The sequence below is a fragment of the Neomonachus schauinslandi genome, unplaced genomic scaffold (assembly GCF_002201575.2).
Source record: "Neomonachus schauinslandi unplaced genomic scaffold, ASM220157v2 HiC_scaffold_74, whole genome shotgun sequence".
NCBI lineage: Eukaryota > Metazoa > Chordata > Mammalia > Carnivora > Phocidae > Neomonachus > Neomonachus schauinslandi.
In genome coordinates this window covers 10167-35189 of record NW_025408776.1, presented here as the reverse complement: position 1 = coordinate 35189, position 25023 = coordinate 10167, and the positions used below count along the sequence as shown (strand labels likewise).

Below are 25023 nucleotides of genomic sequence, written 5' to 3'. Positions count from 1 at the left end.
GTGCAAGCATGCATGCAGACACATACATGTGCACACTCACACACGTGCCCGTGGGTACATGTACACACGTGCAAGCATGCATGCCGGCATGCACACGTAGGGTGTGACGTGTGTGCATGTACATATACACACGTGTGCGCACATACACAAGCAGGGACGGCTCCGGATCGCAGGGCCCAGCCTCCCTCCCCCGCGGCCGTAGGGTTTCCTGGTAATTTCATATTGTGTTTGTGTTTGCTTTCTGCTGATGTTTTAGGTGAGGTCTGCCACAAATCCTACACGCAGTTCTCCAACCTGTGCCGGCACAAGAGGATGCACGCCGACTGCCGCACGCAGATCAAGTGCAAGGACTGCGGGCAGATGTTCAGCACTACCTCCTCCCTCAACAAGCACCGACGTTTCTGTGAGGGCAAGAACCATTACACGCCGGGCGGCATCTTCGCCCCGGGCCTGCCCTTGACCCCCAGCCCCATGATGGACAAGGCGAAGCCCCCCCCCAACCTCAACCACGCCAGCCTGGGCTTCAACGAGTACTTCCCGTCCAGGCCGCACCCGGGCAGCCTGCCCTTCTCGGCAGCGCCCCCCGCCTTCCCCGCGCTCACTCCGGGCTTCTCGGGCCTCTTCCCTCCGTCCCTGTACCCCCGGCCACCTTTGCTACCTCCCACGCCGCTGCTCAAGAGCCCCCTGAACCACACCCAGGACGCCAAGCTCCCCAGCCCCCTGGGGAACCCGGCGCTGCCCCTCGTCTCTGCCGTGGGCAACAGTGGCCAGGGCGCCACAGCCGCCACGGGGCCTGAGGACACGTTCGAGCGTCGCCTGGGGGACTCCTACGCCGAGAAGCTCAAGACGAGGGGCAGCGACATGTCGGACGGCAGTGACTTCGAGGACGTCAACACCACGACGGGGACCGACCTGGACACGACCACAGGCTCGGGCTCGGACCTGGACAGCGACGCGGACAGCGACCGGGACAAGGCCAAGGACAAGAGCAAGGCAGCGGAGGGCAAGCCCGAGTGTGGGGGCGGCGGCGCGGCGCCCCCGGGGGCCCCGGACGGCGCGGGCGAGGTGCCAGTCTTCTTCCCGCCACACGCCTTCTTCCCGCCGCCCGACGAGCAGCTGCTGACGGCCCCGGGCGCCGCGGGCGACTCCATCAAGGCCATCGCCTCCATCGCCGAGAAGTACTTCGGCCCCGGCCTCGTGGGCATGCAGGAGAAGAAGCTGGGCTCGCTGCCCTACCACTCCGTCTTCCCCTTCCAGTTCCTGCCCAACTTCCCCCCGGCCCTCTGCCCCTTCGCGGACCGCTCCCTCGCCCACAACTTGCTGGTCAAGGCCGAGCCAAGGTCCCCCCGGGACACCCTCAAGGGGGGCGGCCCCAGCGCCGAGTCCCCCTTCGACCTCACCACCAAACCAAAAGAGGCCAAGCCTGTGCTGCCCATGCCCAAGGCACCCCCGGCCCCGGCGTCCGGTGAGGAGCAGCCGCTGGACCTGAGCATCGGCAGCCGCGTCCGAGCCAGCCAGAACGGAGGGGGGCGGGAGCCCCGCAAGAACCACATCTACGGGGAGCGCAAGCTGGGGGCCGGGGAGGGGCTGCCCAAGGCATGTCCGGCGCAGCTGCCCCAGCAGCCGGCCCTGCACTACGCCAAGCCTTCACCCTTCTTCATGGACCCCATCTACAGGTATTAACACGCCCCACCTTCACCTGCTCTCCCAAAGGGGCCTCGACCCGGCTGGGCAGCAGGGCTGACGGCTGCTGGGACCCCCAGCCTCCCCTCAGACCCCATGCGGGCCCCCCCACTGTCTCCAGCCGTCTTCTCTGGACCAAACTCTGCCTCCTGCAAAACTGTCCTCCGGTCCCAGCACCTGCACTTCCCCGAGGCCGCCCTGGTGGCCCCCACCTCCCCCTGGAGCCACAGCGGGGGGTTCTGGTGGCCCAGGGAAGAGCAGAGAAGGAGCCGCTGGTCTCGGGAGTGGAGGGCGGTTAGGGGGAGGAGGAGGAGGAAGCTCCAGAGGGTTTGCAAACAATCAGCACCCACCCCTCTGATAGCCCTCCTGGGAGGGGGGGCAAAATTTAATCCCCCTCCCCAGTCTCTGGGCTTTGAATCGGGTGGGTTTATTAGGTGGGAGGGATCCGAGCCCCCTCATGCGCATCCTGCGGGTTCTGGGCCGGCTGGGCCGGCTGAGCCTTGAGGACAGAGAGCTGTGCTCATGGTGGGCCTTGGGAGGGAGGCCTGGAGGTGCAGGGGCCGTGCCCGGGGCACGGCTGCAGGGCTCAGGCCATGCCCGTGTGGGACAGAGGCCCGCGTGCAGACACACGCGCATGTGCACCCAGTGTCCAGGGAGCACGGGAGCGTGCGGCCTGCATTCCCCAAGGGGCCAGCTGCAGCCAGGTGGCGGTGTGCGGGTGAGGAGCCCAGGTCCGCTGAAGGTGCACGTGGGACAGAATACCAGCAAGATAGCGGCCCAGCGGGGGGAGGCCAGGCCAGTCGCAGGTCCTACCCTCTGCACTCAGCCCCCGTGGCCCTGGCCGCCTGTGTCCGCAGCCGGTCCTGTTTCCCGCCAGGGCCTGACGTCATCCATCATCAGGGGAGATGTGGAACATGGCCCTCTAGGTGTTTCTTTGAGAACACGCCATCCATAGACGGTTTGAGGGAGTTGAGCAGAGGTTCGAGGAGGAGCCATGACTTTTACCTGCCAAAGGCGCTCCTTAGCTTTCTGGGGCAAACGTGGCCGTCAAAAGGCCTAGAGAGTGCCTGACCATTAAATGAGACTCTCCAGGGCCCCAGGCGAGGCCCAGAGTGCCCCACGGGACGTGCAGCCCTTGTGCAGACGACGGGACAGTGACCGGAGGCCGAGACACAGGACCTTCCGCTCAGGCTGCAGAGCTGGACGCAGCAGGCTCTCAGTTAACTTCCTGCCGCTCTGTCCCTGACCTCCCTGCCCTCTCCCTAGGCCCTCACTCTGCCCCTCTGCCCCCTCTCACCTGGTTCAGAGCCAGGAGCCTTTTTCTGGAAGCTGGAAGAACAGATGGTGGGGCCAAGAAGGGCACGTCCTCTCAGGGGTCTTCTGAGACCCAGAGTGTCCCCAGCTCTGGCCACTGGATCTAGGGTCCATGGGCTGAGGGAGGGGATGCCTGGGCCCCCACTTTGCCCATAGACACCAGCAAGATGTTCGAGTGCACCATCTCCCTGCACCCCCAAGCCCATCAAGATAAACAAGCAAAGCTGTGAGTGACCACAACTGCTCGAAAAGAGGCTGGGCCCTGGGGCTAGGGGTCAGGGCCCTCCTCCGCTCCTGGGTGACTCCAGGAAAACCCCGCACCATCCCCACAGGCCAGCCCCTGGATCCTGTTCCCCCTTCACACACATAACCCACCATTCTCCATCCCCCGGGTTCAAGGAACCCTAACGCCACCAGGCTGGCCACCCTGGCCTGCAGGATCGGCTGGGCCACTGCACACATGCCCACCAGTGGTCCACTGGGGTCAGCTGGCCTTGGTTGCTCAGGGGCCAAGCTGACACAGACCCCACACGCCCCTCCTGTGGGGGTCCCCCCGCTATAGGCTCGTCTTGCTGAAAGGCCAAGTCCCACACGGCCCAGCTTTGAACGGGGCCCTGGGGAGGCCCTTCAGAGCAAGATGCCCTCCAAGCCAACTCCCCACACAATCAACACTGCCTCTCCAAGAGGGGACCCTTCGCACCTTCCCCCTCCTCCTCTCCCTCCTGGGCCAGGCTGGGGGTCCGGCGGGGTTCCCAGGCCCCGCGGGGATGCTCTCCTCTCCTTGCGCCATCCCCCCCAATCCTGCCCTGGTCGCTGTCCCAGCCAAGCCCTGGTGGGCAGCTGTGCGTTAGAGTGAGGCCCTCGCGTGGACCAAACGGGAGCGGCTGGTGCAGGGTGTGCTCAGAGGGGACGCGTCTGCGTGCGGAGAAGCGGCGGGTTTCCCCAGACAGCGCTTTGGGAACCTCTGCGGCCACAAGGAGACTGAGGCTGGCATTGCTGGGAGACGGAGGGCGGAGGGATCTCAGGACCCGCCCCGGCCACTTTCTCCACTTGCTCTGTGAGGAACAGAGTTGTCAGCAGCATTTGGAAAATATTCTAGAATTGTCCTCTCCAGCAGCCATTGCGAATGTTTAGGTAGACCCTACCTGGCAACCATAGAGAGGCCCCGGGGACCCCCCGGGATGACGGCTGGGGTGGTTGGGAGAGTCTGGGGAGCACCTGGAGGATGTGGAGTGAGCGTTCAGGCACGTAGCAGGGGCCGTGGAGGTGAGGTCTGTCACGACACCCCCCCCCACTGTCAGGTGAGACACAGTAATCGGGGGCCAGAAGCAGGGGTCCCCGCCTCGTGACTGGGGGGGCACAGGTGGGCACGGTCCCTGAGCAGCCCCGGGCAGCTCGGTGAGGTACGTAACCCTCTGTGTTGTTGTCCAGCAGGGTAGAGAAGCGGAAGGTGACAGACCCCGTGGGAGTCCTGAAGGAGAAGTACCTGCGGCCATCCCCGCTGCTCTTCCACCCCCAGGTAAGACCCATGGGGGGCCAAGCCACCTGGGAGGGCATGCCTTGGGACCCCCATTCTGGGACCCTCCAGCCAGGCTGCCCAGGCGGGCAGGTCTGTGCAGCGGGCAGGCCCTGAGCATCCATCCAGGAGGGCCTCAGCTTCCCTGCCCATCAGATGCCCAGGGGGCTTCTCTTCCTGTAGCCCTATGGGTCACTGCGAGGCCGAAGAGGGTGAGAAGGGCCAGGACGTGTGAGGAAGGAGGGTAGTGCTCTGTGGGTCCCTCGGAGGTGGCCAAAGACCCCAGACCATGGGAGGGCTCACCAGCCCATGGCTCAGGCTCTCGGAGGGGCAGTGAGCATCAACAAGGCGGTGGGCCAAAGCTCGGATGCAGGGAGTCCAAGAATTTGGAATGTAGGGGCCAGATGCGGGAGGCATGGGTGTGAGCAGGATACCTACGTACGACCAGGAGGCGGGGGTCTGAGCAGGGGGGCATGAGGGGCACGGGGGATGGGGAACAAGACAGAAGCAGACGGACTGGCCCCAAGGACAGAGGGTCCCAGGAGGTGGTGGGTAGGAGGGGCCCCCTCCCCCACGACTACAGGGGTGGGGGGTCAGGGCTGTCCGCCAAGACTAAGGTCGGGGGTCTGAGAAAGAGAACCCCCAAGTCTGGGCATTGGCCACACACCCCGCCTGCAGGCACCCCGTCCACCGCCCGGCCTTGTTCCCCCAGGGCGTAGGCACAGAGATGTTGCAGACATGGGGATGAGCAGCAGCGCTGGGCAGAGGCTCCCCAACTCCTGCCCGAGGGCCCACCTGTGCTCCCTCCTTGGGGCCCAGCCTCCTCCCCTGAGCCACAGCCTCCCCCACCCCACTTGGGGGTCCTGGGAGCTGAACTGTGGGATGGCCTGAACCAGACTCCAGACTGGGGCATTGTTCTGTTTCTCGGTGTTTCCCACCTTGGACACACACCCCCAGTTTATGAAACCTGCCCCCTGCCTGGGTTCACAGCTAAACTTAGCGCCTCCCATTGTTTCGCTGGGGCCATGGGCTTAGCTTAATAACTTCCCCCGATTTTCCTCGGGTCGGGCTGGAAAAAGCCGACAAGCCCGCCAGGCGCATCCTGTGTTTGTGTTTGTGCGGGAGCTCGGCCGGGAACATCTGATCAGGCAGAGCAGGCCGGGCAGGCCAGACCTGCAGACCGGCCTCAGGGAGACCCGCCCAGGCCTGAGGAGAGGAGGCCTGGCAGGGGGCCGGCGGCCCATTGTCCCTCCTGCCTGCTCCCCCCCTTGAGCCCTGCCACCCCCATGCCTGCCCATGGGCCAGAGCGTGGGGCAGGGGGAGGGGAGGGGGACTAGGAGGTCACCTAATGAAGTGGTCTGAGGTCAGGCCACCACTTAGGCGCGATGACTGATGGCCTCTACAAAGTACGGGGTCACTCCTAGTGAGGACATCAGCCTGCGGTGGTCAGGTGCCAGGCGGGACTTTGCCGGGGCCTTTGGTTTGGGAGGCCTGACACGCGTGTGCGCAGCCCTGGGGTGCAGGGCGGCCTCAGCCCCTCACCACCTCTGGAGCTCCAGGGAGTCTCTGTGTGGAGGGTTCCAGAAACTTTCAAGGCTGCAGCTAAAACTGAGACACAGAGCCAGGTGGGCAGCAGTCTTTGCACCTGGGTCCCCATCGTCCCGGCCGTGGAGGGGCCGCAGCCGAGGGGCGAGGCAGCTCGCATTTGCCCGTCAGCGGGGACAGGGCAGGCAACGCACGCGGGCAGCATCGTGCCTCTGAGGACCGCACAGGCATTCCCGGGGGGATGGAGAGCTGAACAGCAACCCCCTGTCCTGTCCTGTCTCCAAACCCAAGCCCTCGGGGACAGGCGCCATCTGGGGCTCCGATCACAACTCTGCCCACTGCGTGGAAGTGGCCGTGCCGCACTCCCGAATCCTCCCCAAGCAAGCCCCTGGTACCGCAAGGCCTGGAGAGGTGCGTCCTCTGGTCCACGTCACCATTTCCCGTGCTGCGTCACGTGGGCTTCGTCCTCTGGAGGTTCCGTTAGCAGCATCTGGCTCGAGGCTGTTGGACTCCCGGAGAACTTTGCCTACAATCATGACCTGTTGCCACCAGATGGCACTGCCCAGACCCGTGGCCGCTTTTAACCGGGAGGCAGGGAGCTGTCTTACTTCGAGAGAGGGAGAAAGACAGACAGACAGAGGAGAAGAGGAGAGTGGGATGTGATTCTGTCTTTAAACGGAGCCAGCCCTCCCAGGGTGCTGGCCAGGGTCAGGCCAGCATGGCGGTGCTGGGGGGGTTCCAGATCAGGGGACGTGTCACCGTGAGCCCGGAGCCTGCCTCCCACCCCACCTGCCCCCCGACAGGCAGAGAGGCAGGCTGGTGAAGGTTGGCTCCGGCTCCCCCAGCCCGGGCCCTGGGCTGACACGGGGCTTCCGGGGAAGGACGGGTGCAGGGCTGGCCGCAGAATGTGTGAGTACCCACCGGGTGGCCGAGAAGCCCGGGAGATGGCTGGTTGCACCCACAGCCTGAGGCCTGCACGAGCTTCTGCTCCTGGCCCAGCGGGGGCCGTGCCCGGTCCCGGGGGACCCTCGGGTGCCCGGGGGGGGTGAGGCCAGCCTCCTCAGGGGAGCCCACCGTCTCGCCCACTGTCCTGCCGGCAGATGTCAGCCATCGAGACCATGACAGACAAGCTGGAGAGCTTCGCGGCCATGAAGGCAGACTCGGGCAGCTCCCTGCAGCCCCTCCCCCACCACCCCTTCAACTTCCGGTCCCCGCCCCCCACGCTCTCGGACCCCATCCTCAGGAAGGGCAAGGAGCGCTACACTTGCAGGTGAGGCGGGGCCTGCAGGGGGGTGCTGGCGGGGTGGTCCTGGCCAGGGGGCCACAGGTGCCACGCTGTGGCTGTGAGCCTGGGCTTCCTGGACAAACCATCCAGACACAGCACAGTGTAGAGGCAGTCAGTGGTCCGTCCACGGGTGGCGGTCATTCGCTGCCCCTGTGTGTGGGGGGGGGGTGCTGGACGTCCCCCGCGCCAGCAGGCTGTGTTTCCATGAGCACAAGGAAACTCAGCCTTAGCCTAGCTGGTCAGAACCCAGAGGGTCCAAAGTCGAGGGGGGCTGGTCGGCATTTAACCAAGACCCTCGGAGTCAGATGCAAAGCCCGGTGTTGGGGAGAGACACGCGCCGTGTCCGTCCCCAGCCCGTGAGCCTGTCCTAGCCGGTGCGAGCAGCTCGGCTGCCCTCAGGCTGCTCGGGGAAGGGCACAGCCGAAGCAAGCCACAGTCGGCCGAGCCCACCTGCCCCCCAGGTGTGAGGCTCGGGCCTAGACCCCGAGTTGGAGGAACCACGCCAGGAAAGCATGTGGGCACCTGAGCCTACAGGGGGGCGACTGCCTCACGGTCCCCCTGCCCCTCCACCCCAGGTACTGTGGCAAGATCTTCCCCCGATCAGCAAACCTCACGAGACACCTGAGGACGCACACCGGGGAGCAGCCGTACAGGTAGGAGCCCACCCCATTTGGGGGGAGGCTTCGCTGAGATGGGAAGGGTGGGGGTGGGAGCCAGCATGCTTGTGTCAGGTGGCTCCCTGGGACCCCCTCCTGGCCCCACAGCCATCCTGGGCCCTGGGGGTTATAAAGATTCGGCAGGAGGGCCCAAGTGGGCTTCCTGAAGACTCCGAGTGGGGTGCCTGGGTGCCGCTCTCCCACCGGCCGTTCTTGCCCGGGGCAGGGCGTTGAGAGCAACACTGGCCAAAGCCAGGGCCCCGGGGGTCTGTTGGAGAATTCTCGCTCCACCCCCTCCCAGCTCAACTCCCAGATAGCGGCTGGGGGGCCAGGGTGGGTGCCTGAGGCAGGGCAGGCAGTGGAAAAGGAGCTCCGTGCAGATTCGGGTCCCAGCCTGGGCTTGGAGCGTCCTAGGGGATTCGCTTGCCAGCCCTGGATGGAAGCCATGTGTCTCCTGTCCCCTCAGTGCTGGGCTTCTGCCTGCAGAGATGCAGCCACACAGCAAGTCCGTGTGGGAGCCATCACCTTTCCTGTTCACAAGTGGGGGCATCATTCCCGTTTCAAAGATGCAGAGTCAGAGGCTTAGACCCCATGACTTGCCCAGGGTCAGCATCCGCGGCTGCTCCAGCAGACCGTTCTGCCCCTGGGAGAGGCAGATCCTGCTCCTTGGTCCCTGGGGCCTTTGTCGGGCAGGAGAAGGGCTGGGGTGACATCCCCGGTTCGGGGACCCCACCCAAGGAGGGGCCTGAGAGTTGGCATTTTAAATGAGAGACCCAGGTGGTGGTGACCACGAGGCAAATCAGGGAAAACGCTGGTTTAGACGCCAAGACCTCATTCCGGGGTATGTCTGGTGAATGGCAGCCGCTGGGAATAAGGAGTTTGGCATGGCTTTAAGTTGGCAGCATGAGATTCCTACACTCTGGCCATACAGAGCTCAGAGTCCCCCGGTGGCTCCAGAGACTCGGTGGGCTTCCCCGTCCCTGGGAAGGGCAGCCACGTGGGGTGCCCGCCAGAGTTGTGGTCCCCGTGCCCCACCCTGAGGTGTAACAGGCCTCGACCGCCACCGGGCCGCATCCTGGGCAGATGAGTGACAGCACATCTACTGAGCTGGGTACCCCCCGCCTGTCCCCGACACACAGGCCCCCAACCCCCGCCCCCCAGAAGTGGCTTACGATTCCACAAAGGCTCACAAAGGAAGGAATGACTTGGTCTGGCTTCCTCCCTGAAATGAGAGCCGCCTTCTGGACAGTGTTGCTCGTAGGAGCCCCCAGAGGGTCGGGCTGTGTTTACAGAGGAATTTAATTACCATTGATTTCTTTTGCTCTCTCCAATCTGCAAGTTTCGACTTGTGTAACAATAATTGCTTTGAAAGTTTGCATTGCAAATCCTGACTTCATCTGGCTCAAGGCAGCCCTGAGATGGGGAGTGTGATGTGTGTGACTCCTTTTGCCATCACGGGGAGGGGGTGTCTGGGCTCACCTGGGTCACTGGAAGAATTTAAATTGGAAGAGGAAAGTCCATCCATCCGTCCGTCCATCCACAGAAACCTACCGTCCAGGGGATAGTCCCCACCAAAGGAGAAGGACCCCCACCCCCAGCAAGGCCGATTCAACACGCCCGTTGCCTGCCCCCGTAAGCTGAGCTCGGCTCGGGGCCGGCCCCACGTGTGCAGCGCTGCGTGCGTGCCTGAGTCCCCTTGCGAGCCAGAGGAGGCCGGGCTTGTCCCGGGCTGCAGAGTGACAGACAGACTAGACAACGCGGGACACTCTTCCTTTTCTGTCTCTGCCTGAGATTACCTAAAATCACTCAGAATGGGTTCCAAAGCCCTGACTCCAGGAAAGAAAGACCCTTTCGTGTGACCGACGGTGTGTTTCCTGGAGGGAAGGTCAACCCTCCTGCTGGGCCGGGTGTCCTCAGCTAATGTCTTCTCCAGGCTTAGAGAGCTTGGCCTCAGGCTGAGAGACAAGGTGCAGTTAAACACACTCTCATTCCCTAAAGCTGTGGCCGGTAGGGCTTGTTACAATTGGGGCTGGACAGACAGAAAGCTGGACTCAGGAAGGAGGGGCTGCTTCTTGCCTCCTTCCTGGCGGCCACGCCTGGGGTCCCTTGGGACGCTGCCCGGAGGGGCCGTGGTCACGCCCCGGGCACGCACCTTCGCGGGCTGGCCTGCATGCTCCTGGCGGGATGTGAGGTTCTGGCTTTGGGGACACACGACTCTCCATCTTCAGCTCGTTTCCTCCCCGTGAGCGAGGCCCTGTTCCTATTGCCTCAGGTGGCCCAAACCTGTCCCCTTGCTTTTCTAGTTCTGTTTTTCAGGGCTGGATTTCAGAACTCTCCTCTTGCCTTCCCTTCCCCTGCATTGACAGTTACCAGGAGCGTTTCTCCCTGGGACAGCTGGTGTGGCCCGGCTGGGTCCCGGGGAGGACACTGCGCCCTCCCCCACCCCGTGCTGGGCCTCCCCCTGGCTGGCTTCCCTGGGGGGGAGGGGGCGCTGCGGTCACTGCAAGGTCCTCTCAAGGCCCTCGGCTGCACGCTGCCGGGGCCGGCCGGTCATTCCTTGCTGCAGAGAGTGTAACGCCGTGCCGTTTTACACAGCGAGGCCATAAATGTCACTAGCCACTTGTCAGCATAGTTACAACATGAATGCCCACTGCTCCGAGACCTCTGGCCCCCCCAAAGCCCAGGGCTCACTGCTCCCCTAAATCTCAAATGGGCTTCTCGGTCTGGGCCATTTATCCAGATTAAAACCAGGAGAGGGCCACACTCAGGTCTCTCTGTGAGCAAATCGAGCGTGCAGCTCCCCCCTACCCCCTCTCCAGCCCCATGGAGGTTGGAAAGAGAACTGCATTTCTGGTGGCAAGAAACAATCCTGTCCAACCCCGTCTTCTACTCATAACTGCCACCGCTCGGAGTCTATGTGGCAGTGTTAGGTGGAGCCCGTCAAAGGGTCCCTGACTTTCCAAGGAAACACGGCAAGGGATGCTGTGCGAGGGTGTGTGTGAGCCCACGTGCGGACAGGCCCCGGGGAGGCCCGTCGTCCGGGTCAGGGGGCGAGCACCCAGACCAGCTTGGCCTTGCCCTTGGTCCTTCCTGAGCGATTGCTGTGAGGAGCAGGACGGTCGTCTGGGAGCCTGGCACCATGGGGGGCAAGGAATCGTCTGTGACGGAATGAGACGGTGCATCCTGGGACGTAAAAACCCTCCTTTCTGGACCCTCGTGTGGGGGAGCACCAGGTCCCCGGGTAGCCAAGCACAGCTGACCCCGCCGTGCAGAGGGCTCAGGCCTCCGTCCCCGAGCACGCCGAGACAAACAGCCAAGGGCACCTGTGTAGGCCTTCCAGGACAGCGGGTCCTCGTCGGGGCCTGTGAACGTCAGGAGACGTGGGAAGAGAGGCCGTGACCAAAGCGCCAGGCTCCAGGGGCCTGGAAGCAGCTTAGCCGGCCCCACGAGGAGTGGGGCCGAGCACAGGTGGACCCAGGCCCACCGGCAGAGAAGGCAGAGGGTCGCTCAGAGGAGGCCAGGGACGGTGGCCCAAGCCGTTCGGGAGAAGATCTCAGACGGCTCTTCACCCACCGACCATGGAGGAAGCCAGAGTCAGCGAGGCCTCGGCCGAGAAGCTCCGGAAACTGAATGAGAAAAGCTCTAGAATCGTACCGTGGGAAACCCGGAAGCCCCTGTAGCGGCGGCCCTCCCTGTTCTCTGTGGGCCCATCATCAGGCCCCCGGGTGGAATGAGGCAGGACGCGGGCTTCCCTGGACAGGTTCACAAAGCTGCCCTTCAGGGCAGAGAAACCTCAGCTCCTGGCACAGCGCTAACAGCCCCGGAGGCTCAGAGGCTGGTGGGAGCCTAATGCTTCCTGCCTCGGGGGCCCCCAGGGTGCACTGTGACCACCCAGACTGGGCGCGCAGCTGTCACAGGGCAGGAGCGAAGGCCCGCCTCACACAGCCCTGCTGGCCCAGCCCCGCACCGTCCTCAGGCGCAGCTCCAGACCCAGTGCCTGCATCCTGTGCTGGAGCGATCGGGGTCGGGGGGGCCCTCCTGCGGGAATGCCCGGCCGCCAGACTCAGGACGGGTCCCTGGCACCTTCCAAGCTGCACCCCTCTGGAAGAGCATGCACCCCCACACGTGCACCCTTCGGGGGCCTGCTGAGTAGACCAGCTCCTGAGGGAGACTCAGCGGGCCAGGACTCCGCCCGCCTGCCCCCGTCCCGTCGCAGGAGCTGTTTGCTTCCAAACATGGAAAATAAATGAGCACGCGGATGGTGTTTCCTGGGCTCATGTGCCTCTGACGCCCAGCGGAGCAGCCCCGAGGGGTGCTGGAGCCCAGACGCACACGCACAACACGTGTGTGCACGCGTGCTCATCAGCACACGCGTGTGTGCTCCTGGACACAGCTGAGGCCCGTGCTCAGAGCCGCGGGAGCCGCTCCAGGAAGCCATATGGCCTGGGCTTGGACTTCTGCCACCAGGAGGGGCCGGCGCCCGGCAAGGCCGCTCAGGGGTCTACAGACTTGTGCAGGCGGCTCCCTGGGCCACCCGTCTCTCCAGCTCCAGGCTCGTGCACACTCTCCACTCCAGGCTACTTGGTGTGGGTATTTCCCCGAACTGGGAGGATAACCCTCCCTTTCCTGCCCTCGGGGCTGTGAGCAGGGTCGAGAAGGCTGCACCCCCACAAGGCCCCACACCCAACGGGGCACCGCTCCTGTCACAGATGTTCAGGTGGACACGACTGAAGCGTCTGGAGGAAGAGCTTCTTGTTCGGATTTTCCCAAGCGCACGGCCGGGCTGGCGGTCACCTTCTGCACAGGAGCATAGAAATCAAGGGATCACGTGGGGCCGGCAGTGCCCTCGCCCGAAGGCTGTGGTCATGTGTGGTCCCTAGAACAGCGGTGGCCTGACAGGCAGCGAGACCGGGGAGCCCCTACCTCACCTTCTGGGAAGTTACAGATGCTGAAGAGGGCCTGGGGCAGGCCCCGAGCCCCCCCATTCATGAATTGGCAAGCTGAGGCCCGAGGACCCACTGAAAGGCGGCCAGGTCCAGGCCAGCTGCCTGCATGCAGGGTGGGGGTCTCTAGGCCAGGGAGCGGGTATCCTTCTTCGGGGAAACCGCGGGAGGGTCTTTCCGCGGTGCACGGCCGCCCCCTTGAGGCCACTGGGAGCATGCGCCCTCGGGCAGAGCCTCCGAGCAGGACCCTGACGCGGAGGCGGGAGACTCGGGCGCTGCTCGCGCAGGGGCACAGGCCCAGAGGGTCCCCTGCAGCAGCCCGTGGCACATCCCAACTCCGCCCGCCTCCCTCGTGTCAGTAGGCAGAGGACAGCTTCTTCCTCGGGCAGCGGGCCTTTGTAGCACAGCCTGCCCGCCCTGCAACAGCGCCCCGGGAAACGGGGGGCACCGGGGTCTCCGCCAGGCGGGGGGTGGGGGCTGAGGCCGTGCACGGGGTGGGGTCCAGGCTCCTCTGAGACGCGTGTGTCTTGCAGGTGTAAGTACTGCGACCGCTCCTTCAGCATCTCCTCCAACCTCCAGCGGCACGTACGGAACATCCACAACAAGGAGAAGCCCTTCAGGTGCCACCTGTGTAACCGCTGCTTCGGGCAGCAGACCAACCTGGACCGGCACCTCAAGAAGCACGAGCACGAGCACGCTCCAGGTGCAGCCGCGGCCAGGGCTACGCTGAGTGCGAGAGCGTGGAGGGGAGGGTTCGAAAGATGGGAGCCACAGGAAGAGATGGCAGGTGGAAGGGAGGGGAGGGGAGAGGAAGATGGGGAGGGGAGGGGAGGGAGGGGAGGGGAAGGTGGGGAGGTGAGGGAAGATAGGGAGGAGAGGGCAGGGGAAGATGGGGAGGGGAGGAGAGAGGAGAGAGGGGATGGAGAAGATGGGGAGGGGAGGGAAGACGGGAGGGGAGGGAGGGGTAAGACAGGGGAGGGGAAGACAGGGGAGGGGAGGGAGGGAAAGGGCAGGGCTCAGCTGAGGGATGCCCCTCCTCTGATGCTCCCCTCTCCCCACAGTGAGCCAGCACTCCGGGGTCCTCACTAACCACCTGGGGACCAGTGCCTCCTCCCCCACCTCCGAGTCAGACAACCATGCACTTTTAGACGAGAAAGAAGACTCCTATTTCTCTGAAATCAGAAACTTTATTGCCAATAGTGAGATGAACCAAGCATCAACACGAACGGACAAACGGTAAGAAATCGATTCTGGACCCCAAGAAGATCTAGATCCAGAGCCCACGTGTGTGGCCACACCCAGAGGAGCCCCCCACAGCACTGGCCCCTGGGTGCCCCCAGACAGGGACCGGGGCCCACGGCAGAGGGGGAGACCGATGGACATGGCCGGCATCTATTCTGGCCCTGGCTCTGCCACCTAGAAGTGGCCGCGGGGGGTGGAGGGGCTTCAGCAAGGACTAACTCCCCCCCGCCTCAGTGTCTGGGTCTGCAGAGGGTGAGGGGCGTAAGCGTCCCGACCAGTAATGGCCGTGGGGTGCCAAGGCGCCGGCCTGGTTTGGCTTGGGTGTCACAGGTGTGCGGCAGAGCACGGACCAGGCGAGGGCTCCTGCCATGAACCCTGCTGGGGGCCTGAGAGTCCAGAACATTTCCATTTAATCCAAGGCACTGAAGGTCTCCTAACAGGAGTGCCCCCCACACACGTGCATATGCACTCACACACATGCACACAAAACCACAAGGCATGCACACATACATATATGTGTGTTCACGAAGCCACACAGATATGCACACTGTGTACACACGTACACACATGCACGTGTGCAAGAAACCACAGACATGCACGTGCATGCACACATACATACACACATGCACACACGCACGCGTGCAAGAAACCACAGACATGCACATGCATGTACACATACATACACACATGCACGCGTGCAAGAAACCACAGGCATGCACATGTATGTACACATGTATACACAGGCATCCACATGCGTGCACATGTACACACATGTGTGTGTGTGAAACCACACAAGCACGCATGTATGTACACATGTATACACTGGCACAAATGCATATACACATATGCACATGCACTGCTGTGCACATGCATACGAATTCACACGTGCTCACATGTACATATGTATACGTTCACACGAAACCACACATACAGGCATAAATAGGTGTGCACACACACGTGCACTCACAATGCATGCACACATACATGCACTCACACACATACACGTACACACACTCACAATGACATGTGCACACACGTACACACATATACATACATTTGCACACATACACATGTATGCGTGCACATGAAATCACGCATGTGCACACATAAACAACACATGCAAACACATACACTTGTACACATGTGTACACATGTACCCACACGCACACATGCACACACACATGTGCTCATGGCGGCAGGAAAATGGCAGAATTCAGATTCAAGATATGGAAGGTGTTCTGCACAACCCTGGATCCCAAGGCTCAGCGGGTGGCATTGCCTCCGGGGGTCCCTGTGGAAGGACACTTCAGACCCCCGAGGAAAACATTCTCCTTGGGTAAACGCTGGTGCCAGACCAGCTGGAAAAAACCGGAGACACTCCAAACACCAAGAAGCCTTGGGGTGCAATCCCCTAATTCTGCAGTGGAAAACTGAGCCCAGCGAAGTGTGGGGCCTTGCTCCAGCCATAAAGCCAGGCCAGAACCTGGAGCCAGAGCCCTGGCCTTGGCCCTTACGCAGATCTGTGGCTCCCCCAAGGCCAGGCGCCATCCCCGCCCACCTCCAGCCAGTGAGGGGGTTCCTCAGGAGACCCGGCTTCCTCCAGGACAGGCTGCATCTTTGGTACTCCTAGGGGAAGGCCTGTCGAATTTATAAATGAACTTGGACTTTTCCTGGGGCCGCCACATGCTAAGTCGTGCCCCCTGGAAGGTGATCTCACCTGCCTGCTGGGTAGGGCCCTGGGGGGGGGCTCTGAGGAAGGGCTGGTGGGAGAGTCTGGCTGTGGGCTCCGCTTTCCAGAGCCTGACCCTGGCTCGGCAGTGGAGATTCCGGCCCGGATGCAGTCCTGCCTGCTCTGCTGTGGACAGAGCGCCCTTGTCCATCCATGGCTCCCGGCACACACACGGTGGTCTCACAGAAACCTAGATCCCTGCCCCTCGGGAGGCACGGGGAGCCTGTGTTCAGGCAGCTCTGCAGCCCGTTTGAGAGAAAGTCACAGATGTGAGGACCTGGGTGCCAGGCCTTATCAGAGCCCTGCTGATGGGCCACAAGACACATCATGGCTGTTAAAGACTGTCCTTTGGACTGAGACTCTGCACCCAGGACAGGCAGATGAAGAACCTACGAGGATTTGTCAATAACGTCCTCCACGGGGTGCACCAACCTCCAGGATCACCAGAAAGGCCCTCACGCCTCAAGCCCGGGGGGCAGGCCCAGCTCTTAGCCGTGAGGAGGACTCTCCAGGAGACCCACTGGGATAGAAGGGAGAGGGAGGAGACCACAGCACCCTGACCTTCACCATGGAGCATCTCACCAGCGCTTTCCCGACCGCCCCTGGTAGCGGTCAGACAGAGGAGACTGGCCCCAGATCCCTCAGGAAGCCCCGGGGCAGAGATCCGACCACAAACCCAGGCCCTCGGATATCCTGTCCCGCTGAGGCCTTGTCCTGGGAGCCGGGGAGCCTCCAGGAGATGCCCCACGTCATGGTTGGAAGTGAGAACCACGATCACAGGTGACATGAATCCATTAATCTGCGTAAAGTGGTGAGACGTTGGCGGTTCCGTTTGGGGCCAAGATCAACATTATCCGGTTCACATCCAGAACCAGTTTCCTTCTCTTGACCATCAGGGAGAATTTAGGGACAGCCAGGCTTCCTGGCCCTATAACCCCTTTAATACCTGGGCTGAATTGTATCCCCCCAAAATCCTAACCCCTCGTGCCCCGGAATGTGGCCTTATTTGGAAATAGGGTCTTTACAGATGTAGCTGGTTAAGATGAGGTCATCGGGGTGGCCCCCAATCCCACGTGATGTCCTAAGGCAAGATCAGGACACAGACGCACATGCGGGGAAGCGCTTACAGATGAAGCAGAGCTGGGGCAATGCGGAGATGCCGCTGCCGCCAAGGGGCGCGGAGGACCGCCAGCCACCCCCAGAGGCCTCAGAAGGGAGCAGGCCCGCCCGCGCCTGGATCTCGGACTCCAGCCTCCAGAACCAGGAGAGTCGGGGCTCCTGGGGTTGAAGGGCCGGCCCGGGGCAGGGTCACGGCGGCCCCGGGACGTCACGTGCCGCAGGCGGCTGTTTGGAGGCCTGGACACCCACGCAGGTGCTGCCAGCCTGCCGGACCCCATCCCCGGTCCCTGCTGCCCCTCCCCGGGCGCTCCTGCTTGATGCAGCCCCCTGCCAGTGGGCAGATGGGTCGTGGGGGCTGTGCTCCCTGCTCCCAGAGGGGCTCACACATAGAACCGCACAGCGCACTTGGGTTCGATTAAACATGCACGGAGCTGCCTGTGGAACAGAATCCGAGTCCCGGCCCCCAAGTCTCCCACCTGCGCTGTTCGTCCCATCCTCAGCATGGGAGTGTTCCCACGTTGCCAAGAGGGCACAGACTCTGAGCTGGCAAGGCCCCCCTGGCGGAGGGGGGACCACAGGGAGGGGCAGGACCCAGTCCCGGCCTGTGTCACTTGGCTCCAGAGCCCCTGTCGTTGGTGGGCGGACGTGTTCTGGTGACAGCACAGCTGAGACCCCCAGGAAGGGAAGCATCAGGCAAGGTTCTGCCCGTCTGGGAAGGCAGGTCAGGTGTCAGCATCTTGTACTTTTCTCTGGGAAAAGCAAGGAGGAAAGATGAGGATGGCCGAGAGCCCAGCCACCAGGGGCCTCCGTGGCCCGGCCCGCCTGCACAAGCCCCTGTGTCTGGAGGCCAGTGTCACTCAGAAAGGGCCCCCCCTCTGCCTCGACGCCGAGAGCAGGACTCCTGCCTCCCCTGGCAGCTGCGGACGGATTTCTGTGGGCCATGCAAGGTCCAGGAGTGGGGGCCCAGATGTGGGCTCGGGAGGCATGTGCCCACCCTCCCTGCCCCCCTCCACCTGCATGCTGGACACCTGCCAGGTGGCCCTCGGGCTAGTGGCATTTTCTTTTTTTCTTTTTTTTTTTTTAAAGATTTTATTTATTTATTTGAGAGAGAGAATGAGACAGAGAGCATGAGAGGGAGGAGGGTCAGAGGGAGAAGCAGACCCCCCGCTGAGCAGGGAGCCCGATGCGGGACTCGATCCCGGGACTCCAGGATCATGACCTGAGCCAAAGGCAGTCGCTTAACCAACTGAGCCACCCAGGCGCCCTAGTGGCATTTTCTGAAAGAAGCAAGAAGGCTCGCCCTTGCTCAGCTTGGATTCTTTCCTTTTAAAAACGAGGATCCAGATTGGAAAAGTCTCAACCAGCTGGAGTGACACTGAGGGAAATGAGGTGGGGTCTGGCCTGCAGGAGAGAAGCCACCAGTCTCTGAAACAAACTCATCTGGGCAGGTTTCCCTGGCTGACAACAGCCCAGCCCTCGTTCTGCAGAACCCCGGGATCCCAGACCTTCCATCTGCAAAGGGGACCCATCACTCTGTGTAGCCAGTGTCCCTATGTCCTCATGGCTGGCCAGGAGGACTGAGCAAGGGTCGATCAGCAAACCTCCCCAAGGGCACCCCTTGTGCAGTGCCCAACCCCAGCTCCAGCACCTAAGACCCCCTTCCCCACCAGACTGGCCGTGGCTTCCTTCCCTGACACACACACCCTGAATCCCTGGCGGCCGGTGTCCCCTCGGGAGCCCTGCTGCTGAGGCACCCTTCTCTCCTCAACCTACTCCACAGGGGCGGCGGCCCAGGCCGAGGGCTTGGACGAGGCACTCAGAACCTCGGCTCGGAGGGTCCCCATGACCACGAAAGCAGGCTCTCTTCACAAGGGGTGAGGACAGTCGCAGGCCTTTTGGGGTCTGAGGACAACTCCCTCCCCTGTCACTCCAGGCCGGAGGTCCGGGACCGGGACGGCAGCTCGCAGTGTGCGGGCCTAGCCAGCGGGAAGCCAGAGGATGCGGAGGAGGAAGAGGAGGAGGAACTGGAGGAGGAGGAGGATGACAGTCTGGCGGGGAAGTCCCAGGACGACACCGTGTCCCCCACGCCTGAGCCCCAGGGGGCCTATGAGGATGAGGAGGACGAGGAGCCGCCCACCTCCCTGGCCGTGGGCTTCGAACACACCCGAAGGTGGGGACCGGCCCTCCGTGGGCCGCGCCTGGGCAGCCTCACAAGCTAGGGCCCGGGCCGGGGAGGGCCCTGAGCGTCATGAGGGTGACCTCACCCTCAAACCACCCAGGACCCCACCATCCCCCCAGCTGGGCTCACCCTCATTCCCAGCAGGCGTCTCCCCCGCGGGAGGGGGGCCTTCCACACGCAGGCCCAGGCAAGGCCTGCCTGAGCAAGGGGGTCGGGGCCCAGCCCACCTCCCCCCGACACACACACACTTCCCCAGAAGGGAAGGCACGCTCCCGAGCTGCGAAGGACCTGGTCCTGCCACCCCACCATCTCTGGTGAGTGGCCCGGGCAGTGACACCTGGCCCGAGCCGGCTGTGCTGAGCAGGGGCTCAGCGAGCTTTGGACGTGGTGCTGGCTGGGGCCCCTTCCCGTGCGGCCCGACTGCCCCCGGCCTGCGTCTGGCACCGGCCGTGCTCCAGCGTTCCAGACCTTCCTGGGGGAGTCCTGTGGATCCAGGAGGCCTGCTCCAGGGACGGCCAATCCCCCCTGTCCCCAGGGTCCTGGGAGCGGGAGCCCCGGCCCCTCCAGAGCTGCCTCCGGATCTGTCCTCCCTTCCCAGAGACCCGGGCACCCCGCCTGCTGCTTGCAATGTGTGTGCACGTACTCACCGCCTTCCGTGCCCCTCTGTCCGTCCCTCTCCTGCATCTGTGTGGCTTCTGTCCAGGTGTCCATGTGTCTGTGTGTCTGTCTCCTTGTGCATGTGGCTCGTGGAGACGCCGGGGCGTGCATGCGGGCACGGAGCCCGCCGTGGGGCGTCAGAGAGGCGGTCAGAGGCCAGACCAGCTAACGCCAGGCCCCTCTCCCCGGTCATTGGTGCAGGTGTATTGAGGAGCAACCAGGCGGCCTGTTAGCTTTGGAGCCGATGCCGACTTTTGGGAAGGGGCTGGATCTCCGCAGAGCAGCTGAGGAAGCGTTTGAAGTTAAAGATGTGCTTAATTCCACCTTAGATTCTGAGACTTTAAAGCAGACACTGTACAGGCAGGCTAAGAACCAGGTAGGTACCCAGCAGAGCCCCCCCCCCCCGGCACCCCCAGGCTGGATGGCGGGTGGCGGCCGCGCCTCCTTTGGTGGTGGCCGTCCTATGCGTGGGGCACAGCAGGACCACGGGTCCCCGGGCCCGTTGCCTCGGCTAGAGAGACGCCCAAGCGACAGCTACTTCCCCACAAGCAGGGGTGGGGCAAGGAGAGATCGAGGCAGGTGAATGTGAGCCGGGCGCTCACAGGCACGTGGGTCACTGTGCTCTTGTCCAGGAGCTGGTGTCCAGCCTGGAAGCTATGTAGGCCTCCCTCCCTCTGATCCGAGCAAGCGTGGCTGGCAGCCCAGGCTTCTCTTGAAGGAAGCTGTCCGTCATGCGGACAGCTGGAGCTGTGACAGGGTCAGCAAGGGCACCCGGGTGCACCTCGACACCATTCCTTAGGACAGGCGGCCACAGGGCCCTGCTTCCTGCTTCCATCCATCTGGAGGGGCGAGGTTTCCGTCAGCCCACCCCGAGTCTCAGCAAAAACCGTCTGCGTGTCTGTCTTTGTCTTTTACTAATCCTGTCCAGAGTGTGAACCCGGGTGGGAGGAGAGTTGGCCTTCCCCCACCCCGCTCTGCTCTGAGTGACCGCCCAGGTCCCATTGCCTCGTGCCCTGTGGCTCGTGGCAGAAGGAGCATCCTGTGGACTAGCCATGCTCCGGGCTCGGCTCAGACAAGCTGTGCATCCGCTTCCCCAAGTAGCTCTGTACTGTCCCCACAGCTGTCCAGACGGGCAGCCCCCAAGGCCCACCAGACAGGGACGGCCTCTTGTGGACTACCAGCCAATTCCCGGGGCCCTCGCAAGAGTGGGGTGGGGCAGAGAGGTGACTGCAGGGGGGAAGCACCCCCAAAGAGCTGCGGGAGCCCCTGTGCAGGCCAGGACCCTGGCACCTTGTCCCTCTGCATGGGAGCCCAGCTGACGTTCACACACACCTCCAGCCCCACCCCACCCCCCGCATCTACCTCTTCCGGGCCCCAGGGGAGAGTCTGGCCTTCCCCCTCTCTGTCCAGATCTGGGCAAGGCTGAGCCCAGCCAGAGGGCAGCGGGGGGCCAGGAAGGGCCAGCCTGGGATCTGCAGAACCCCAGCTCACACGGCTCACCTGTCTGTCGTGTGTGTGTGTGTGTGTGTGTGTGTGTGTGTGTGTGTCCTTGTCCTCTCCCCGGCCAGGCGTATGCAATGATGCTGTCCCTTTCCGAGGAAGCTCCTCTCCACACCTCCTCCCAGAGCCCTCTGGACGCTTGGTTGAACATCACGGGAGCCACGCCGGAGTCCGGAGCCTTTAACCCCATCAACCACCTCTGACGGGCCCAGGAGGGGCCGGGGTCAGAGTCCAAGCAAGGCGACCTCGGGGCCCCATCGTCCCAACAGAAATCCCGGCTGCGGAATATGGAGAAGGGAGCCTCGGGAAGCGGCGTGCCCTGGGCCAGGGAGACCCCCCCACTGCCCCGTCACCTGCGTTGACCACTCCTCAGCATCCGTCCCCCCACACACACCATGGTTCAGCTCTAACTTTTCCAGTGAAAACTCAGAGCCCAGGAGTCCCTGAGCCGTCCAGGAGGCCCACCGTCCAAGAATTGGTCTTAAGAACAGCGTTCCGGAAGGGTACAGTGCACGGCCGGCCACGCCTCGTAGAACCAACCCAGTGGATGAGGGTGGGATTTTAATCCCAGACTGAATGAAGGCAGCAGGCCACTGGGGCATCCGTGGGGTGTCTCAGAAAGGACCGGACAGACACGGGTGTGCTCTACAAAGGGAGATCACCCAGACGATTTTTTATAATGAGAATTACAAGAGTAACCCTTTTGGTAATCTTATTGACGACAGAGTCTATTTAAGCATGTGGTTTTAAAAATAGACAGTATTTTTTAAAAAATCGAAAGATGACTTGCAAATTGTTTTTTAAAAGTAATTTTGCATTGCTTTCAAATCTCCGCTTCTTTGCAAACCCAAACCTGCCTGGAAACTGGTACTGTGTCTGGGTGTGTTCTTTATACTGTAGATAACGGAGAAGTTTTCTATCCCTGACCATATTTGTAAAGCCAACGTGATCCTGGGTGCCCCCGAGCAGAAATGAGGGGCCTGGGGCCCCCGCCTGCGAGCAGTTTCAAACTGTACGGTGGAACTCTCAGACATGGTATCCTGGGCTGGCCCAAGGCTGAGAGAGAGGCCTGTCGCACGCGTCCCACGTGTGCGGCATGGGATTCATGCCTGTGGCCCCCACCAAGACCCCCCAATTGTATGGGGGAGGTGTGAGAGCGGTGGGCCAGGCACCCGACGCTCCTCCCGACAAGGTCCACGCATCAGCCACACCCGTGCCGGCCCCCCATGGCCGCTCTGTGGAAAGCAGGGCCCACCGGCTACTTCTCCAGCCCCCCCCCCCACCCCCGTCAGACGGACAAGGGGAAGGAAGCGGGCATCCCCCCACTCCGTGGCCTCCGCGGGGCGCGTTCTGCGGCTCACCTGCCCCAGGCCGCCGGGCTCTGCCTGCATGAGACCCCGGCTCTGGGACATGACCGCCAACTCTTTGTGCGGCTTCTTGGCAGGCCAGACCAGCTCCAGAACGGAAGGGCCTCCGGGTAGGACCTGCCTCCCGGGAAGCCAAGACCGCACGGCCCGGCCGGACGGCATCTCCTCAGGATGGATCTGCCTCTCCACTCGGATGGGCTTTAAATTATTCCCATAGGGGCCAATTTCAAATCATAATTTTTTTTCCCTGATGGAATTTACCTTAATCTGTATATAACTTGTAATTTTTTCTAATTCATTTCTTTTCTTATTTTATTTCTTCCTTAACAGTATTTTGGCATTAGACATTCTTATTGTGAAGGAATAATGTTAATATAAGTATCTAGTGAAGGACCAAAACCGTGTATAAGGTTGTGTGTTGTGTGATCGATAACCAGGGAGTGGGGAGGTTTTTAATGTGCCAAATACCCCCGCGCCCCCCGACGGATCCTGCTGCCCGTTTCCAGACAATCACGTGTTTTTGTTAAATTAGAGTTTCAGTTACATTTGCATTTAAGACAAGTGTTCTATTTATTTCTTTTATTGTTTGGAAGGAAAAAAGAATAGCGTCCCAACAGGAAGAGAAAAAGATCGTCCAAGTTGCCCTTGAAAAAGAATGTAGATGCAAGCGGCAGGGGTAGGCGGGGCGCCTGGGGACGGGGCTCCAGCGGTGTACGAGCCCTGGGCACTGGCCCAGGGGCAGCAGGCCGGTCAGAGCAGCCGAGTCCCCGTGTCCCCGCCGCTCCAGGCCGGCGACAATCGTGTGCTTCCGCGCTGGGAGAGCTGCGTGGGGAGGCCCCGAGGGCGCCACACCGCTGCGGGCCCCAGGGGAAGGCTTCTCCCCACTCCTGGCCCACGGGAGGCAGCGAGACCGCACCCGGGCCGCTGCCGCACACCCACAGGCTGGCAGGGCACCCTGCTCGAGGAAGAGCGGGCGAAGGCCCGTGGGCGAGGCTTTGCAAACACAGCCCCTCACCTCCTCGCGCGCATCCCCTCGCGCGCATCCACCCTGCCAGGGTCGCAGATGCGGTGTGGGATTTCCCCTCCACCCAGGTGGGACCCCTTTGCAGAGTCAACCTCAGATACGAATGCCCATTTCTGTAAACCCAAATTATATTTCTTCTGCTAAAGAATAAGGTGTGTGCTTTTTTTTGCGATATGACTCTCTCTGCCTAAAATAGGAAATTTGGCCTGAGCACCAGGGTGGAGACTTGAGCGTCTGTTCTCCGTGGTCCCAGAATAGATGAGGGACCGTGGCCACCGCCTCTGGACTGCTCCGTGGGCTGTGGCCATCCGTCATTTCCGGCCAGCCGTGGCCGCATCTTCTCTCTCCCTCCTTCCCAGAGCCCCACCTGCTCATCTTCAGCCCTTACTTTTGTCCCCCTGAAAATGATTAGAGCTAGCCCCATTTCTCCTGAACGTTCAGCCCCTTGGGCCCAAGCACTTGGCAGGTTGGGGGGGGGTCTGTCCTTGGACCCCTGACAAAGGGAGCACTTAGTCCCCACCCTGGTGCCTCACCCCACCCCCGAGTACAGCAAGCTGCCCTCCCTACTCTTCTCTGTCCCCGGGCTGCAGCACCAGCATGGCCACTCGGGCCCAGCCTGGACCGTGGGGGCCAGGGGTCTTGGCGGCTAGAATTCTGAGACCCCAGCCTCAGAGCTCGGCTGCAACAGGGCAATCGCCTGGCTGACCACTGTGTCCCTGGGTGGTGACCAGGGTCAACCTGTCAACCTGGGGCCCCACTGGGTCAGGGCCCTTCCGTCCAGCATCAACGGCATTCCTCCTTTGGACCGTTGATCTTCCCAAATGGAAATTCAAAAGGAAGGCTCCCTGCTCCCCCCCTCCACCGCCCCTCAGACCCCCGGCCCCCAGCAGACTGACACCATCCCCCCACTGCTGCTCTCATTCCTGGGACAACTGGGTAGGACGCATGGAGCTGCCGATCCTTTGGCCAGCCAGACCTTTCGTGAGTGGGACCCAGAGATCCCGTTTTGAACCCAGGGGTGCATGTTCCTGCAGCCGGCCTGGGACTCTGGGTTTGAATCAGTGGGACAGGCTGAGCCCACGTGGCCTTCCTGTTCAAGGCCAGCACCTCCGTGGCCCAAGCCTAGCCCTGGAAACTCGCAGGACCCTCGGCCTTCTCTGTCCTAGCTGCTTCTTCAGTGAGCGTTCGCAAAGCCCTTGCCCAAATACATACCACCCATTGGTAGCCTTGAAGCCTCAAAGCACTGGATTGTGGCCCCCCAACC

The 25023-nt window shown here is 62.5% G+C and overlaps 1 protein-coding gene across 1 annotated transcript; it reads left to right on the top strand.

The window, feature by feature from the left end:
- Positions 1-256: 256 nt before the first annotated feature.
- LOC110575344 (histone-lysine N-methyltransferase PRDM16) lies at positions 257-21625 on the top strand (the record flags this gene model as incomplete). Its single annotated transcript, XM_044912069.1, has 9 exons — positions 257-1676; positions 4429-4516; positions 7159-7328; positions 7919-7996; positions 13476-13645; positions 14004-14178; positions 18966-19202; positions 20070-20244; positions 21494-21625. Coding segments are annotated over 9 exons (2591 nt in total), but the record flags the coding sequence as incomplete, so codon positions are not given.
- Positions 21626-25023: the final 3398 nt, after the last annotated feature.